At 42.5% G+C, this 19,766-nt stretch overlaps 1 protein-coding gene across 1 annotated transcript in view; it reads left to right on the top strand.

The window, feature by feature from the left end:
- HOOK1 (hook microtubule-tethering protein 1) overlaps window positions 1-19,496 on the top strand; it is a 51,270-nt gene extending 31,774 nt beyond the window's left edge. The window contains exons 11-22 of the mRNA XM_015419674.1: window positions 5,632-5,833; window positions 6,491-6,601; window positions 11,573-11,660; window positions 11,749-11,809; window positions 12,449-12,589; window positions 13,709-13,796; window positions 14,375-14,409; window positions 15,973-16,055; window positions 17,093-17,193; window positions 17,513-17,614; window positions 18,564-18,632; window positions 19,080-19,496. Coding sequence (XP_015275160.1) covers window positions 5,632-5,833; window positions 6,491-6,601; window positions 11,573-11,660; window positions 11,749-11,809; window positions 12,449-12,589; window positions 13,709-13,796; window positions 14,375-14,409; window positions 15,973-16,055; window positions 17,093-17,193; window positions 17,513-17,614; window positions 18,564-18,632; window positions 19,080-19,250 — 1,252 coding nt within the window. The 3' untranslated portion in view covers window positions 19,251-19,496. The remainder of the gene's footprint in view (window positions 1-5,631; window positions 5,834-6,490; window positions 6,602-11,572; window positions 11,661-11,748; window positions 11,810-12,448; window positions 12,590-13,708; window positions 13,797-14,374; window positions 14,410-15,972; window positions 16,056-17,092; window positions 17,194-17,512; window positions 17,615-18,563; window positions 18,633-19,079) is intronic.
- Window positions 19,497-19,766: the final 270 nt, after the last annotated feature.

Here is a 19,766-nt window from a genome sequence, read left to right as displayed (position 1 = left end):
GCGAGTGAAGACCTATGGCATTCATACCTGGAATGTGTTTTTGTATGGTGGGAGAAATTCTTTCTCTTAGTGACCTGTTTGGGGAGGAAGAGGATTGGGGCTCAGTTTCCTTTCCCTCAAGCTGATCTTTTGGGCAGGGGGTGGAGTGAGATAGATTGGGCTCAAAGTAGGATTGTCAAATCTTGGGGACAGAACATTGGGAGGACAGAGTTGGGGGAGGGAGCTCAGCACAGATGTGATTCCATAGACTCTACCCTCCAAAGCTGCCATTTTCTCCAGGGGTCCTGACCTCTGTAGTCTATAGAGATCAATTATAATTCTGGGAGAACTTCAGATCTTACTTGGAGGTTGGAAACCTAGCTCAGCCCCCAAAAACTTAGTTTTGGAAGAGGTATTTGTAGCTCATTCTGTTGGCTTGGAAAGCAAGTTAAACCTCATCCACTATCAGGACTAGTAAGATGAGGCTGAAGTTGGTTCCTTATTCCCAGTTCCTTATTCATTCCTTATTCATGAATTCATCCAAAAAAACCTGAGGAGAGTTTGAAAGCTCTGAACCCCAAAATAAGATTTGGACACCCAACCTTTAATACACCCCTATGTTCAGCGAACTCTCCCCTTCGAGAGGACATATGCTGTGTCCTGGTCCAAAGTGCAGTTCTTGTGCCAGCTGCTCCAAAGTGCAGTGCCCCCAGGACAATCACACAGGCAGTCACTGGGGCCAAGCTGCACCCCAAAACAATCTTTGGACCACCCCAACTGACATAGTACCACACTCTGGAGACTGTCCCTTGCAAGATGACATCCAGTGATGCCTGGTCCAAACACTGGTTCTGATGCCACGAGCGTCTATTTAGAGTGCCTCCCAGAGGCCTGTATTTCAAAGAAGATTTGAATAAAGGGCCCTTTGTACCCAAAATGAGGTTTGGACCCCCACACTTCATACACCCCCATGTTCAGTGGACTCTCTCCTTTGAGGGGACATATGCTGTGTCCTGGTCCAAAGCGAGGTTCTTGTGCCAGCTGCTCCAAAGTGTGGTGCCCCCAGGGCAGTCACACAGGCAGACACTGGAGTGAGGCTGCACCTCAAAACAATCTTTGGACCACCTCAACTGACATCTCACCATGCTCTGGAGACTGTCCCCTGCAAGAAGACATGGCCTTCTATTTGGAGTTCCTCCCAGAAGATTTGAATAAGGAAAGGGGGGAATCTTTTCCACTGCACAGACAGCCCCCCAATCTCAAACTACTCATCACCTTCAATAATACAGCATCTAATTTAAACATGTAGACTGGTATCAGAGCTTGCAACACACCCTGATGCCAACTTTGCTGCCGCTTTCACCCAGACAACACACTCACTGGACCTAACAACATCAACTATGCCATCTCAGGCTGCTCATCTTCTAACATTGGATTTGTCATCAAATGTCAACAATGCCCTTCAGTTCTCTATATGGGATAAACAGGTCAAACCCTACACCAAAGGATAGATGGACATAAATCTGACATCAAGAATCACAAAACAGAGAAACCTGTAGGAGAACATTTCAACCTCCCAGGGCACTCCGCGGGGGACTTCAGAGTAGCTGTTTCACGTCAAAGGAATTTCAGAAACAGACTGGAATGGGAGATTGCAAAATTGCAAGTTATTGCAGCTTTCAGGACAATGAAACTCCCAGGGTTTGACAGAGATATCGGCTGCTTAGGACCTCTGGTTTTTGGCAACTCAAAAGCGGACATGTTCCATTGTAGCTCTGATGTGAGCGTCCCACAAACGTGCCGATGGGGGGTCAGAGTTGATCTTGGACCCCCCCAGGCCCCCTGGAGGGGGGCTGGGGGGCGAGAGGTGCCTCTCCCAAGGCGGAAGCCAAAGAATTCAGGTACTTTTTTGCCCCAAAAGGCGCCCATGGCATGGAGCCAGCATGGCACCAAGAGGCACACCCCGGATAGAGCGCACAAGGATCCTAAGGAATGATCTTCTCTAGATACGCAATGAACGCAAGTACAAATGTGAGTGAAGCCACGACCCAGCAAACAATCGATAAAATGCAGCAAAGCCATCCCAAAGCCCCAAACAAGCGAAAGGGGGAGGGGAATGCCCGATCCCGAATAGACTGAATTTAAAGCGGGAGGCGGAAAGGGCAGCTTGAAGGAAGCGGATTACGACTGAATGTGCGGCGGACCAGCAAGAAAGCAATAAATCACCAGACTTACGGAGAACTTTTAAACTTTCCTTTTGTGTAAACAATGACACAGCGAGCAGAATAAATGGCATCAAAAACGAAACTTATAATAGGAACGGCCAGCACATCATCGCTGGCCATCAGACCAGAAGTGACCATAGACTTTCCCAAACTGATTGCTGCAGCTTTATGCCCTCTACTGGACCAGATGACCACTTTAGTGACAAGCTGTATATGTTGCAAAAAGAACTTAAAATTTCAGCGAGAAAAAATAAAGCGGATGTTCCTGAAGCAACCACCTCGGCACGCCCCAGAACCGCGCGGCCCTTTACCCCCCCTTGGCAGCACTCCTTACCTGCCACTGGAGTAGCAGCCGCCCACCGAGTGCCCAGCTTCCCTGTCGCTGGGCTCCCATTGGGGTGACCACCTGGGAGGTCTCCAGGCCCCACCGGGAGGTTGGCATCTGCAGCCTCGCCTAGGGCGCAGAAACCCCTCAGGCCGGCCCTGGTTATTAGGCTTAGGGTTAGGATAATTAGGGTAAGGTTCAGGGTTATTTGGGTTAGGTTTAGAACTGTTAGGTTTAGGGTTATTAGGCTTGTGGTTAGGGTTATTAGGGTTAGGGTTAGGGTTACTAGGGTTAGGGTTGTTAGGATTAGGGTTAGGATTATTAGGGTTAGGGTTATAACAGGGTTAGGGATACGAGGGTTAGGATTAGGTTTATTAGGGTTAGGATTGTTAGGGTTAGGGTTACTAGGGTTAGGGTTATTACAGTTAGGGTTAGGGTTATTAGGGTTAGTGATAGGATTATTGGGGTAAGGTTTAGGGTTATGAGGGTTATGGTTAGGATTGTTAGGGTTAGGGTTATTACGGTTAGGGTTATTACGGTTAGGGTTATTAGGGTTAGGGTTTGGAGTATTAGGGATATGGTTAGGATAGTTAGCGTTAGGGTCAGGGTTAGGGTTACTAGTGTTAGGGTTAGGATTATTAGCATTAGGGTTATGGTTATTAGGGTTAGGACTGTTAGGGATAGGGTTATTAGGGTTAGGGTTATTACGATTAGGGTTAGGGTTATTAGGGTTAGGGTTATATGTGATTGTCCTAGGGGCACTGCACTTTGGAGCAGCTGGCACCAGACCCGTGCTTTGGACCAGGATACAGCCTATGTCCCCTCGAAGGGGAGAGTCCTGTGAATGTGGGGGTATATGATAATGTGGTGGTCCAGACCTTATTTTGGGGTTCAGAGCTTTCCAACTCACTCTCCTTAGTGTTTCTGAATGACTACACGAATAAGTAACGAATAAGGAATGAATAAGGAATTGCGAATAAGGAACCAACTTCAGCCTCCTACTAGTAAGTAAGTTGTATTCATGGTCATTGACCAGCACATAGTACACCGATGGCATATCTTGCAACATAATCAGGACTATCATATTTGTGCTACTTTATGTTACCAGGGATATTCTCAAGAAGTGTAGGAAGTGTGCATATGCCTTCCGTCTCTACATCCAAGTTAGAGGACATGGTGCCTGTGGGGTGGGAGTAAATCAGTTGGATTTCTTCACCCCCATATCTTCCTGTGCATAGGAAATCTCTACCATCAGTAGATAATCTCTGTGAAGGAAGTAAACAGTTTTTATAATTTTGTATTTGATTCTTGTTTAATGTTGAAAATTGTAGCCTTTGCAGAGGGGGGGGGGGTGGGGGGGGGGGTCCATTTCAGGCACAAAGCTTGTAAGTCAGCCTAGGAAATAGAAACCAAAATGAAGTATTCCTGTTGAGGGTTGGAGAACTGAAATTTAAAGCTGCCTTTAATGATTAATCAGGATCTGGGAGGGAGTGCCAGATATAAAACTTATAAACAAGAGAACCAGAAACAAAGTAAGGACACATCAAAGCACCACAGAAGAGAGGAGAAACCTTTGTTGGAGACTGGCTGCAGCGAGAAGGACAAGAGGCTGACATGAGAAAGGAACAAGGCTGAGCTAAAGGAAATTGTTGTGCTTTAGGATCTACCAGGATTGTTAGATTTAGCTTGGTGTGTTTTCCTTTTTTACTTTCTTATCCCAAATGCTTTTACAGATTTTTTTGTAACTTGGTTGGGTCCTATAAGAAATATTTAATGTTATAAAGAAAAAGGTGTTGGAAGCAACCAAAAGGAGAGAGGGGGAAACACTTCTAGTTAGTGGTAGTAGAAAAGCAGTAAAGACTACTGGAGGAGAGGAGTTGAAAGGGGGCCACAGATTTGAAACTAGGGATGCCAACTCCAGCATGGAAAATTCCGATAGATTTGGAGATGGTGCCTAAGGAGGGCATAGGTTGGGGAGGAGAGGGAGGTCAGCATGATGTGATAGCATAGAGTCTGCACTCCAAAGTTGTCATTTCCCCCAGGGGAACTAATCTCTGTAGTGTGGAGATCAGTTTAAATTCCAGAAGAACTCCAGGCCCTACCTGGAGTTTGGTAACCCTGACAGATATTGTTCTGGCTCACTTTCCCTGCCTCTCCCAGTGGAGGCTACTGCCCAACCTGTGACATTCTTCAGTGTTACCACCTCTCCTGAGGTTCCACATATAAACAAACTACTTAACTAATAATATAAGATAATGTTGATCATGATTCAGATGGCTTAATCCACAGCAGTAGGGTTGCCAACCTCCAGGTGGAACCTGGAGATCCCCAGAATTACCATTCTAGCTGGGTGGCTGTGTTAGTCTGTCTGTAGCAGTAGAAAAGAGAAAGAGTCCAGTAGCACCTTAAAGACTAACAAAATATGTGGCAGGGTATGAGCTTTCATGAGTCACTGCTCACTTCTTCAGATACCTGAAGAAATGATCAGTGACTCACAAAAGCTCATACCCTGCCGCATAATTTACTTCCAGACTGCAGAGTAGGGTTGCCAAGTCCTTACCTTATGAAGAGCGCGGGAGTCCATGTGCACGTGCCGCAATTACATCACCCAGAAGTCACATCGGGCACGTTGGGGGCGGGGCCACAATCATCCCAAAACCATAGAGTTTCCCCTCAGATTATTGTGGCCCGACCCCCAACGTGCGTGACGTGATTATATCACCTCCGGGTGACGTGCTGACGCCGGGCATATCACATGCTTTGGGGGTGGGGTTTCCCCCCGGGCCCGATCCACCGGTGGCGGGTAACAGGCCTTTCGGGCGGGGGTTTCCTCGCCCCCTGGGGGGACTTGGCAAGCCTACTGCAGAGATCAGTTCTGGACAAAATGGCTGCTTTGGAAATAATGTGATATAATAGCCTGCTAAGGTCCCTCCCCTCTCCAAAAATTCTCCTCCCTGGACTCCACCCCCAAATCCCCAGGAATTTCCTAACCTAGAGTTGACATCTCTACACAGCAGTCATTAGCAAAAGTGTAGCAATTGTGGATGTACTACTGTTGGTTTTTGTAATAACCATTGCTTGCTCTCTGTTTTGCTGCTACAGAACAGTTGCAGATAAGGCAAGTAAACTGGAATCAACTGTTGAGGTGTACCGTAAAAAACTGGAGGATCTGAACGACTTTCGCAGACAGGTGAAATCTCTGCAGGAAACAAATATGATGTATATGCATAATACTGTTAGTCTAGAGGAAGAGCTAAAGAAAGCGAATGCAGCACGTACACAGCTGGAAACGTATAAAAGACAGGTAAGAAATTTGCTTTTCTTTACATTCGGTGGATTACTCCCTTTCCTCACTATTGCTGCTTTTTAAAAACTTGGTGTGGATTACTCCCTCACTATTGCTGCTTTTTAAAAACTTGTTCTCCCTGATTTAAATGTGATCCGAATGCACACTTGCCAAATATTTACAAGTTGACATGTTACTGTTTATTTTTAAAAAGTGAATTTGTTAGTGTATGGTAGGGCTAGTAGTCACCCTTCTGTGACTCAGGGCAAGGGGAACAGCTTGGCTGTGAGAAATGCACATTTAAATCTACCCATCCTGCACCTTGGTAGCAATCCAGAAGTTTGTATGTTCTTCTACGTGTGTGGGTTGCATGTTCATTTTGATGTATTTACAGATCAAGACTTGCCCCTTCCCAAAGTAAGAGGCCAAGCTACAGTTGTGGGAGTTCTGCACTGAAGACTGAGGACTTCCATGGGAATTGAACCTGGTTGTCCCATAACCTACTCGGACATGACATGGTGTTCAGTGTGTTGTAGAAGGGAGTTCAGAGCTAGTTATTGGAGCTGCTAAAGAAATTCCGTGTTAAATGACAGTAAAATTCTGCCTAGATCCCTGCCTTCCCCCTTTTCTAAATCAACAAGTGTCCAACTTGGTTTGTTTTCCTATTCACAATAGGTCCAAGAGCTTCACAAGAAACTCTGTGAAGAATCCAAAAGAGCTGATACACAGACATTTGAACTGAAGCGACTAGAAGAAAAGCATGAAACATTACTTAAAGAGAGAGAGGTGGGGCTTCTGTGAGTGTACTTGAAATACATTAGTTTGTTTTTCTCAAAATAGCTGAACATGGGTAAGATACAGGAACAGTGATGCCTGATAACAAGGCCATTTTCTGTTAATAGAAGACATGGAAGTCCCTAATCACAAGAGACCTGGCTTTGGCCAGAATACAAAGCAGAAGGAGAATGTACTGTAATTTTAAAGTAAGCACTTCTACAGCATTAGAAGAACATTACTAAACATGGCAAATACTTCTGCTGATGAAAGTAAATTGGGTATTGATTTTTTTGTGAGCTCAGACATCAAAGAATTGTTTAAAACTGAGTTTGCCAGCAGGATTCTGCTTGGCCAAAAGCCAGAATTAAATTGGCCCGATATTCTAATGAGGTCATTGCTGTAAGAAAATCATACAGCATCTTGTGGAGCACTCAAACAGAAGGGTTAACAGGGAGTTAACCGTAGAACTGTTGCATGAGGCAATGAGGGGGGAAGTGTGTGTCTTTTGCTTGGGGATGTGTGTGGTTCTGAAGCTTTATTGCAGATTGAGAGTCTTGAGGTTGGAGGGCATCAGGCTGGAGAACAGGAAGTGATTCCTTAGAAGGGGTCTTCTTCTTTGGAGAATGAACCTATAATGTTCTTGTATTAGGGATACCCACCTGGGGTTGGGGGCATAAAATCTGTGTGTGTGAGAGAGGACAGGCCTCACTTGCCCGCTCCCTTCCCACTGTACTGTGTACAGTGCAACTAATCAAACCCATTTATTTCTTGAGGTACAGATAGTGGCTGTGTGTAAGAGAATTGCTTAATACACCTGCCCTCCTCTCTGGCCAGCTAACGTATTGTAGCCTAATCAAGAGTTTCTGGTATATGTTTGGAATGGCCCAGCACAGAATAGCCGAACAATAGTCTATCTTACCCTTCCTGGCAGGTGGGCAATTTTTTTTCTGTCCTGCCCATTTGTCTTCATAAAAGAAACTCATCTTCACCCAGTGTGCAATATGAGAAGTTAAGTTGCTTCATTTCCCAGGAAAAGAATGCTTTCTCTGAGATGAGGCACTCCCTGACTGTAAATCAAAGTACTCTGCGCCTGTTTATCATAACAGGGGGAAGGTTGAATTTTGGTAGCTGCTGATTCAGTTGTTAAGATTATAAAGAGCAGGGTCTGTGATGAGTGTTTTGACTGTATGGTGACATGCTTACCTAGAGTGGTGGTGGTGGTGGACACCATGCACTGTCTAGATAGGCTGATTGCTGTTGTGAGGGATGAGTCAGCAGTCCTGGTGCACAGTGGCACATGTGTTATTGGGAATTGTAGTTTTTAATTTTTTTAATTATATAGAATAGAAATAAAAATGTGACAATTGTGGCAGGTCTACACATAAGCTTCTATAAAAGATTTCCAAATATCTAAAAATAATACTATGCACAATTGTCAAATTTTGATAAGGTTGTAAGGTCCTCAGTCCATTGAGTTATGGATGGTGGGCATTTATCTTTCCAGGGTTGTAACTGTAAAATGTAGTTGTGTGGTCTTGGAGGAAAGATTTAGGTTACTAGGGGGGGGAATTTACATTACTAGGAAGAAGATTAAATATCAAGACCTCAGAGGTAGAGTTCTCAGGATTGCTAATCAGTCCCATGCACAGGGCCACCTATACAGACAGAGATTAGGGGGCTCTGCGCTGATGAGAAAATGGTGCCAGGAGTAAGGATTAAGATTTGTTAGAAAGTAGGGAACTTTCCAAAAGAGTTGCTCTTTTTTTAACCAAAAGGGAATCATGTGGTGCTTAATATCAAAAAGGTGGCAGCAGGTTTTATTTATGTATGTATGTATTCATTCATTTATTTAATTAATTTGTATCTCGCTCAGCCCCACTATCATGGGGCTCAGAGCAGGTTATGTAATGAACAAAATTATAATATAATTAAAACATGCCAGTTTAAAACAATTCCAAACATTTACAGTTTATCAGATGGCGCATAATAACACCATTACACTGTCCAAGGGGAATAAAAGGGGGAGGAAGAAACAAGAGAATCTGTAGGTGGGGATTCTCCTGACCTCACCCATAAGCTTGGCGGTACATTTCTGTTTTACAGGCCCTTTGGAAATGTACTGCCCTCGAGGGCCTGGATCTCGCTTGGAAGCGCATTCCACCAAGCTGGAGCCACAGCCGAAAAGGCTCTGGCTCTAGTTGAAGCCAGGCGAATACTCCTTTGTCCCGGGATTGTCAGTGTGGTGTTTGAACAAAGAGTGTAGTGCTCTTTGAGGGGTATGCAGGGAGAGGTGGTCCCGAAGATATGTTGGTCCCAGACCGGGAAGGGCTTTAAGGGTTTAAACCAACACCTTCAACTTGTTTTTTTTAGGTCAAAAGACTTTTTATTTTCCATTATTATCACATTTTACATCTTTTCATCGATTGGTTGAAACCAACACCTTCAACTTGATCAGGTATTCAATCTGGAGCCAGTGCAGCTGGCGGAGCACTGGTTAAATCTATGCTGTAATGCTGTCCTATTAGGGTTGCCAAACCCCCTAGTTTGCCAGGGGTCCCCTGTTTTGGGGGGCGGGGGAAGCCCCACCCCCAACACCCACAGCCACCCATCTCTCTCCCTTTAAGTGTGTGCAACCCATGTTTCCTCCCAAGCGCGAACTCCGCAAGCTTGCAGGGAAATGCCAGCTTCGTTCTTAAAAGGGAAACGCAGCTGCTCTTAAAGGGGAAACGCCGGCTGCCGGCTACTTTAAGTGCAGGGAACTGCTGTTTCTGGAGATCCGGCGCACGGGTGGGGGGGGCGGCAGACGTTCCCAACGTGACGTCATCACGTTGGGGATGCCCCACCACCTCCAGGAACGCCCCCAAAGTCCCCCGCTGGGGGTGGAAGATGGACTTGGCAACCCTAGTTCCTGTAAAGACATGCGCCGTCACATGCTAGACCAGTTGAAGTTTCCAGGTCAGTATCAAGGGTAGCTCTACATAGACCAATTTACAGTAATCTTAAACTAATACCTGGGGGGATGCCAACATGAGCTGTAGAGCCTCTAGTTTGAAATGATTCTGAACTGGCAGAGACTGATCAAGATTGGTCCCAGACCGGGAAGGGCTTTAAGGGTTTAAACCAACACCTTCAACTTGTTTTTTTTAGGTCAAAAGACTTTTTATTTTCCATTATTATCACATTTTACATCTTTTCATCGATTGGTTGAAACCAACACCTTCAACTTGATCAGGTATTCAATCTGGAGCCAGTGCAGCTGGCGGAGCACTGGTTAAATCTATGCTGTAATGCTGTCCTATTAGGGTTGCCAAACCCCCTAGTTTGCCAGGGGTCCCCTGTTTTGGGGGGCGGGGGAAGCCCCACCCCCAACACCCACAGCCACCCATCTCTCTCCCTTTAAGTGTGTGCAACCCATGTTTCCTCCCAAGCGCGAACTCCGCAAGCTTGCAGGGAAATGCCAGCTTCGTTCTTAAAAGGGAAACGCAGCTGCTCTTAAAGGGGAAACGCCGGCTGCCGGCTACTTTAAGTGCAGCCACAGGAAGTGGTGGCGGCTACAAGCATGGACAGCTTCAAGAGAGAATTAGATAAGCATATGGAGCAGAGGTCCATCAGTGGGTATTAGCCAGAACCAGAAAACCTTTATTGGCATAGTATAAGTAAATCAAACAAGGTATAGATAGGAACTCTCAGTCTGGGGCAAGTGATGCACTGTATTCTTGGTGCCTGGGGGTGGTGGTGCAACAGTGGGAGGGCTTCTAGTTTCCTGGCCCCACTGGTGGACCTCCTGATTGCACCTGGTATTTTTGGCCACTGTGTGACAGAGTGTTGGACTGGATGGGCCTTTGGCCTGATCCAACATTGGTGTCTCTTATGTTCTTATGATTCATATCAAAGGAATGATGTGATAATCTCTTGGGGAAATATTGATAGGACCAGGGTACAACTTGAAAATGAGAGTAGGGCAGTAAAGGAGAGCGAAGAAACCTAAAGACTTAGGGAGGCAAGGATTGTTTGTAGAGGAAAATAAGATACAAGTGCATATATGCTAATGTTAGAAGCCTCCAAACCAATACAGGATAGCTGGAGTTCTTTGTGCTAAGCAGTAATTTAGATATAGCAGACATTATGGGAAATTAATAAAATGGGGGAAATTAATGGGATGCTGTTATCCATGGATATATACAGGACAGGGAGGGATGTGTTACTAGTGGTGTTGTTCTGTATATCAAAGAGTGCATAGAATCAAATAAGTCTGTAAACACTAGGGGAATGAACTCTTCCATGGAATTGCTATGTGTTACCAGGCCCTCTGGGTTACTTACAAGTCGAGGTGTACTATCATTTCCCTGATCAAAACCCTGAGTCAGCTCTTGAGAGGGAGAAGGAAATAAGGTAAGTGACTTAACTGGAAAGTTAGATCAAGATAGGTAGCTGTGTTGGTCTGAAGCAATAAAACAAAGTTAGAGTCCTATGGCACCTTTAAGACCAACAAAGTTTTATTCAAGATGTGAGCTTTCGTGTGCACGCACACATCGTCAGACAATGAAATGGAATTACATAACCTATATATACAACTATGATATGTAATTCCATTTCATCGTCTGACGATGTGTGCGTGCACATGAAAGCTCACACCTTGAATATAACTTTGTTGGTCTTAAAGGTGTCATTTGACTTTTAGCTGGAAAGTGTTGTAATACCAGGTGGATTCAACTACCCTCACTTTTGACTCAGAGGACCAAAGATCCATGGTAATGTGAAGCTGCCTTACACCATCTGTGTACAGTCTACTGTGACCAGCAGTTGCTCTCTAGGATCTCAAGCTTTCCCAGAGTTTCCAGACTTGAGATGTTAGGGATTGAACGTGGGACTTTCAGCAGGCATTCTGCCAAAGAAACAGCCTCTAAGGGCTTTTATTCAGGTGCAACTTCTCTTTGATATACTGCTACTTTGACTAAACATTTTAAATTTTATTTTCAGAGGTTGATAGTACAACGTGATGCACTGAAAGAGACAAATGAAGAACTTAGGTGTTCACAAATGCAGCAGGATCACCTCAGCCAAACAGGTGCTTCCCTGTTTTTTCTTTCTGTACTGTTCTCTTTTTATAATTCCATAAACTAGAGAGGGTCTTAGTGATGTGCAATCTTTTTCAGATGCAGCTGTTGTGACAACTCATGAAAATCTTGCTGCTGAAATTCTTCCTGTGGAATATAGGTAAGAAAAGCGCTAGCAAAAACCATAATATTTTAAAGTGTTTTTTTTTTGGGGGGGGGGGGGATATATATTGTGGCTGAGTTTTGTCTAGTAATGTCCTTGAAGCCCTGACCTGCATGGCCTAGACTAGCCCAATGTAATCAGATCTTAGAAGCTAAGCATGGTTGGCCCTGGTTTAGCACTTTTTAGCACTTGGATGGGAGACCACCAAGAAAGTCCAGGGTTGCTGTGTAGAAGCAGGTAATAGCGAACTGCCTCTATTCGTCACCATAAGCTGGCTGCTGCTTGACCACACTTTCCACCACCAATGGCCTTGAATAGGAGAGTTAGCAGGCCTTAGTAACACTTCAAAATCAGCCTGGATTATTATGGGATTTGCTATATAGATTTCTCATGGTTGGAAAAACTAACATTTCTGTGAAAAGGTCGTAAAATGAAATCTGATGAGAGTGGGTCATTTTAACTTCCATTTTAGGAAAAAATGTCTCCCCTTCCATAAAAGAGATTTTTTGATAATGTGAGAGAATTCTCTTTGTGTGTAACAGTGCAGCTTGTAATTATCCCTGCGTGCTTACAAGTCTGTCTATACTTCCTAAGCAGTCTTGTAATCCAGTCATAAACTTTCTTTCTGAACTTCAGAGAAATGTTTATTCGGCTACAGCATGAAAACAAAATGCTCCACTTGCAGCAGGAGGGGTCAGAAAACGAACGGATTTCGGAACTTCAAGACAAGCTAGAACAAAAGCACCGGACAATAAATGAACTGGAAACGGAAAATAGGTAATCGCTTCTCTTATATCCAGTATTTTGAAAAACTTATGTGTAAAAAACCCTACTAGGTAAAACAAAATATTGAGAGGCAGTGTGCAAACTATCAAAGAGCAATTCTTCATTCAGCAAAAATGAGTGACTTTGATCTATTTTCTTATTCTTCAGTCCTTTAGACCTGTGCTTCAGAAATCTGAGTAAATTAAAGTGCAAAACAACTTTCATTTTTAATTGTTCAAATAACCAAAGGCGTCTGTTTTTTTCTAGTTTTTAATTAGTCACCCATCATCTCTGCACCCTTTGGCAGATCCACTAGCATCCAAACCATGGTACGCCAGAAGCAGAAAACAGGACTAAAAGGGGGGCAGTAACTAAAGAGACTCCTAATGTAAATCGACTTGGAGCCTTTTCATTCTTTACATAGCAATTATGCCTGCTACAGCTAAACCATTACTAAAGTGGTGTTTTCTGCAATAAATATGTAAAGTGCCTCAACCTTCCCGTTCAAGCACATGGTCACCGCGTTTTCCATAAATACACATTTTATAGCAGTGTTTTCTGCAGTGTTTGTGGCTACTGCCTAAAGTACAAAAAGGAACAAATGCCTGGTGATAGCTGACTGATTTATTATTGTGCAAAGTCCCTATGCGTTTCGGTGCAGGCTTCGTCAGGGGGAATCATTCACCTGGTGCTGGAACTGTCCACAGCAATTAAGTTCTTGCTTAATTGTGGTGGACAGTTCCAGTACTAGGTGAATGCTCCGATTTTCCCTGATGAAGCCTGCACGGAGAAATGCATAGGGACTTTGTACAATAATAAATCAGTCAGCTATCACCTGGCATTTTTTCCTTTTTGTTCTTTTGTCACATTGTAGGGTGCAGCCCATTTTTTCATCATACTCTCTTTAGTAGCCCTACCACAAACATATTCTTTCCTTTTCAGCATTTAGCCTTAACAAAAAGATACTACACTTTACAAGGTTACTGTCAAAATTGTCTTTTACATTATTTCCAAGAAGCATGGTCCTTTCAAAGCATTACTCTTCTCCAACAGACAATGACTATCTTGCTTTCTTTATGTTCTTCTCTACATGTAACTGGTTGGGGATTTTAAAAAAATGTTTTCCAATAGACTGAGCAAGGAGCGTATTGGAGAGCTGCAGCAGCAAATTGAAGACCTCCAAAAGACATTGCAAGAGTCCAAGCCAGAAGGTGATGGGGTAAGTGCAGATATTGGTGGTATTTTCCAAGATAAAACTATTCACCGTTTTTGTCTGAGCATCATAATCTTGTCAAATATTTGGCTTTTAGTGAACATGTTATGTCTTGTGACTCGTAAGTGCTGACAGCTTACCCTGTTAAAAACTGAAAACACAAGCACAATGCTTTGTATTCACCATAAAAACAAGCCATTGTTCAGGAGCTATTAGGAGAGGGTCTTGAGAAAGGAGGTAGTGTGAAGTGCTGGATACAGAGCTGGGTTTTTATGTGAGACTCCAAATCACTGGAAGCTTGTTGGGTAGCCTTTAGCAAGTCACTCTTAAATGACCCAGCCTCACAAAGTGGTTGTGGGAATGAATGAGAAACTTTGAATTGCTTTGCATACAGTTGCTATCATTTATGCTGTGGGGTTGGCGGGTGGGTGCAAAAGTGGTCATAAAATATTAAACTGCTATCTATTTATATTTCATGCATTATAGCATCTAATATTAGGCACTGATGGGAACAAGTTACTGGAGCATATGTGGATTCTTAGCTCAACCTAATATGTTTCTAAACATTTTAACTTTTTTTATAGTCAAGGAAGTTGAAGCAGAAGATAGCAGCACATATGTAAGTTTTAAGAATTAATGTGTACATATTAAATCTACCAACTATATATATATGCATGAGAGAGAAAGGGAAGAGAAAGCCTCTTGACTATGCCCTTGGCAAAAAACCGCTCATGTCCTCTTGTCTATGCAGTGCTAATTTAGAAAGAGAATGATCATTAGCCTTGAGGAGGTCCCACCAACCTTTCATCAACCCTCCCTATAACACAATTCATCCTAGTTACTTATTCATTTACTTATATTCCGCAAGCCCAGAGACCTTGGTGTTTGTAGTAGATAGCTCAATGACAGTGTCAACCCCATGTGCTGCAATGATGAAAAAGGCAAACTCTGTGTTAGGGATTATTAGGAAAGAGACTGAAAATAAAGTAGCCGATATTATAATGCCCCTGTACAGATCTATGGTGCAGCCTCATTTGGAATACTGTATGTAGTTTTGGTCACCATATCTCACAAAGGATATCACAGAGCTGGAAAAGGTACAGAAGAGGGCAACCAAGATGATTAGGGGATTGGAGCACCTTCCCTTTCTGGAAAGGCTGAAGAACCTGGGACTTTTTGATTTAGAAAAGACACAGCTAAGGGGGGGGGGACATGATAGAGATTTATAAAATCATGCACAGGGTAGAGAGTTGACAAAGAGAACTTTTTCTCCCTCTCCCAAAATAATAGAACTCAAGGGCCTCCCGCGAAGCTGATGGGCAGTAGTTTCAGGATGGGCAAATGGAAATAGTTCTTTACACAGCAGGTGATTATAATGTGGAATTCTCTGTCAAAAGATGTAGTGATGGCCACAGGCATTGACAGCTTTAAAAGGCAATCAGACAATCAAAAGGCTCCAAGTAAAAGGCAATCATGGAGGTTAGGTCTATCAGTGGCTACAAGCCATGGTAACTAAAGGGAACCTCCATGTTCAAAGGTAGTCAACATCTGAATACCACTGCCGGGAGTCAACGTCACTGGAAGACCTTGGCCTCTAAGCCATGTTGTTTACCCTCCATAGGAACTACTGGCCACTGTGTGAGACAGGATGCTGGACTAGATGAACCACATTGGTCTGATCCAGGGCTCTTCTTATGTTCTTATTTCGTTTTACATTTGACCTCTCCCAAAGTGTCCTGGTTTTTTTTAGAGATACTGTATAACAAAGTTAAAATAGTATTGTTCCCACTCAAAGTTGTATATATGGACACAATTATTTTCTCATCTTCACATTTTTAATTAAACCTTTTCCGTTCTTGGGGCTAAACCTTAAGGCCCATAGAGGCTAAAATATTTGCCACAGAATTCTCCCTGGGCTTTGTTCTTTTTTAATCATTGAATATCTTCAGTTTTCTACGTTCCTGTTCTGGAAATGTATGTATTTGATTTGATAATTTAACATGTCGTTCTAAGGTAACTCAGAGCATTCATGTTGCTCTTTTTCACAATGATGGCTCATCATCTTAAAATGTCTTATAAAAATACAAGCACCAGTTTGTTTCATATCTTTCTGTTACAGTGAGTTCCTGAGTATATGAATAGTATGATCTAATTTCTGTATCAATATATCTGAATCTTTCAGGGAAAAACTGAGCGAAGTCCATGATGAGTTGCAGAAGAAGGAGGCTCTTCTTGCAGACCTCCAACCAGATCAAAATCCAAATGGTAAATGATTCCATGGCTGGTACTTTGGCTACATATTGGCTTGAATCCAATCCTCCCCCCCTTTAGTGGAAGGCACTAGTGAGTGGTGTTTTCCCCTGTGTTCCACCAACTCCCAGCAGTCCTAACAAGGTGTCACAAGATCCACATGAACAGCTGCCTTCATAGGGCTACATTGAAGAGGAACAAGGGGGTGAAATTATCCCTCTTCTGCCAGTGGAACTGCACTTGCAAAAAGGAGTGGTTATTTCATTATAGCTGTTCTCACTGATTCTCAGTGACAAGCCTCTAGGCAGTTTGTGTGTTGGTGTCTTGTACTGCCAGTCTGTAAAACAAATAGAAGAATGTATTTCATCTTCTCTTCCTTTTCATAATTTAATTTCTATTTAACTATGATATGGTTAATTTTAAAAAAGGCTATGTAATACACTGGATCGAAACAACCAAAATAGCACAACATGATGTGTGACTATTCAAGTAATGCGTAGCATTTTTATCAGCTGTACTGGTGTTTATATTTGCAGTTGGAATTTTCTGAAAGCCAAAGGCATACAACATGATACCATCTCCAGCATGACCCAGTCTAATCAAGTCTGCAGGCCCTAGGGTCAAGGACATGAACTCTTCCTCTCCACACACACACTTATTTTAGCATCTAGGTCTTGAAAATACTTCCAGACTGTTTTGTTGTATTTAGTTAGTCCCGATAAAAGGTATTACATGTTTTTTGGCTTTGCAGTCTTTGTTAAATGATTATTTGCAGTACACGAGTGAGTGTGTGCTGTGATTCCTGAGTTCTACTCTGGAGGTGAGGCTGGATAGCTATGAAGAAACCCACAAGCCTTGCTTCCGCCTGTCAGACAACTTGTTTTATTGATAACTGGGAAGTATAGCATTCTTTTATAGGCCATAGCTGTAAATAGTTTTGAATCCCTGTATAGAACGCTGCATCCCCACGGTATTTCAACCTCATTCCTTGTTTCAGGTTAGATAAGATATATTTGTGTGCTGATAATCTCATGGTGTTTTCCACTAAATAGCACAAAAAATTGAAGAGTTGGAAGCAGCTTTGCGTAAGAAAGATGAAGATATGAAGTCAATGGAAGAGAGATATAAGATGTACTTGGAAAAAGCAAGAAGTGTGAGTATTGTGGTTTATGACATCAGTAGATTTATTTCAGAAATGTGAAGCTGGAAGGTCCTCTTTATCATGCCCAATTCCATTGCATTTAAAGGATTAGTTTGACATCTTTTGTTCAGACTTCCTAATTTTATTGTTTTAGGGTCCACCCAACTGTATTATGTCACCAAATGCTTTTAGTATTTGCCAGACTGGAAAATACTGTGTTATTTTGCAGCAATGCATCCAAGCATATTTTACCGTCGAATTCATTTTCTGACCGGATGTAAGGCTAGTAAAGGTAAAGTCCAAAGCATTTTTAATGTTCATTTTCATGCAGGTAATAAGAACCTTGGACCCCAAACTAAATCCAGCATCAGCTGAAATCATGTTGCTGAGAAAACAGCTGACAGAAAAAGACAAGAAAGTTGAAGCACTTGAGGTAAAAAATAATAATTTATAAGATCCTTAACATTTTCCTCTGGAGGTTACAAGTTACAACTAATTTGATTACAAAAACTAAGTATGTTGGGAGCAATTCAAAGAAGAATGAGAGAATCAAAATACTGTGTTTATGTTTGTTTATTTATGTATTTTAAAATGTCTGTTCGTATTTCCACATGTTCATAGTGAAAAAGAAGAGTCAACCCAAAAATATAGCAATGTACAATAACCATAGTCCCCAGAAATAATTCCCAGAAGACAAAATTATCAAAGTCAATCTGTATATGTCTTACAAAACAAAACCATCTCCCAAACCTTACAAAAGGCTGTTAAAGATGAAGCATGAGATCTCGCCATAGTAAAGCAAACCACTTTGGGGGGAAGATACTGCCAGAAGAGTACAGGGATGGTCTAGATTGGTACCTGAATTCCTACTGAGAACTGTTCCTTCAAGTACACAAGTCCCAAGTCATGAGGGGCATTAAAGGTGGGACACCAGGACCTCAGATTGAATGTAGAAGCAAGTAGGCAACTAAACAAGTTTTTTCAGACTCAAATGCATGCCATTCGGGACCTTATCAAAAGGTGAGCCACTGCATTCTGTATCAATTAAACCTTCTGGCTTGTCTTGCAGTGAGGCCCTTTGTAAAGCGTATTGCAGTAATACAACCTAGAGGTAACACAAGCATGGTTCAGCCTGGTCCTATCTGTTAAGGCAGGAAGGGAAGAATACCTGCAGACTAAATGCAGATGATAGTGTGAATACCCAGTTCTGTTATTCATTGATATGTATGGATGCCCTAGAAAAAGATGTAAACTTTGATCATTTAATGAGTCAGCCTTGAATGTCGAGGATACAGTTTTTTCCACATGCATCTTACAGCTTTGAATGTCGAGGATCATACAGTTTTTTCCACATGCATCTTACAGTTATAAATTTCTTCTAGGGAGAATGTAAATTGGCTAAGATACGTGACCATGAAGAGAAGCTAATTGTATCTGCGTGGTATAACAAGGTGAGTTGACCAGTGGGCGGGTGGGTGAGAGAGAGAAGATTGCGCATGAACATGAGGAAAATAAATATTAATACTTTTCAGAATCAAAATATTCATTCCCATCACCCACCTACTCACTTCTGGCTGCAGTGGCAGCAGCTTCATGCAGGTTCCAGCTGCCATCCCCTGCAGTCAGGAAATTGGATTTTGGAGGCTGTCTGTTTACTTAATGTTTCACATTTTTAAAGTGAAGTGAAGATGCAAGTTGGGCCATTTAGCCTGCACAGGCTAATTTTTTTAAAAAAAAAAACTATGCCACATCCTTATTTCCCTCTACACCAACAGCATTGCAAATTAGAGGTGCTAGACTGAACTTTTGAATTACACTGGACATGTGCGATAGTGAGCACAATTTTTAACAGTTTCGAGACAGAATGTGTCTAAACAGCTTATCTTGCTTACTTCCAGAGCATAGCATTTCATAAGCTGGGCATGGAATCCAGGCTGATAAGTGGGAGCAGTACCTACAAAGAGACTACTTCTGGCTTCCCTGGGCGCTCTTTCCTTGCACAGCAACGTCATGTCACCAATACCCGAAGAAATCTCTCTGTTAAAGTACCTGCTACAACATCGGATTAAATCACCAAGGATATTTGTGCACTAAAGTGTCCTTATATTATTTTGTAATTCTGTTTTAAACTACCTGACAGATGAAGAGGTTGTGATGCTGGGCATCAGTTATTTTACATGTGACACCCATGTGTTATGCTGGTAAATTGAATTTAGACAGCTGATAACACAAGACAATGCATATCTGTCAACTTTTTCTTGATTTTAAATAGACTTGAGGTACATACTCGTAAGCACAACTGTAAAGGATTTATATCTGTCTTCATAGTCTCTTGTATATGAATTCCAAAATTTGGCTTCATATTGAAAATTCTATTTAAATGCTGTTGGTCTAATTTCATTTATGGGCAGCAATTTTTATATAAATGCCCCACTCCACAATAAGAGTATTTTTCCTGAGATGGTTCCATTTTATATTGAAGAAGGAAAAGAAACTGAAAATCAATTGCAGTTATTTTTGACATGAATGGTTCTGCCTCTAAGCAAAATGTAACCAAAATGATTAAGTGACTTGAGGATTTGATT

This window comes from Gekko japonicus, unplaced genomic scaffold (assembly GCF_001447785.1).
Source record: "Gekko japonicus isolate JY-2015 unplaced genomic scaffold, Gekko_japonicus_V1.1 scaffold1347, whole genome shotgun sequence".
NCBI classification, from domain to species: Eukaryota; Metazoa; Chordata; class Lepidosauria; order Squamata; family Gekkonidae; genus Gekko; species Gekko japonicus.
The sequence above is the reverse complement of the archived record's forward strand: the minus strand, read 5'-3'. Positions and strand labels throughout refer to the sequence as shown.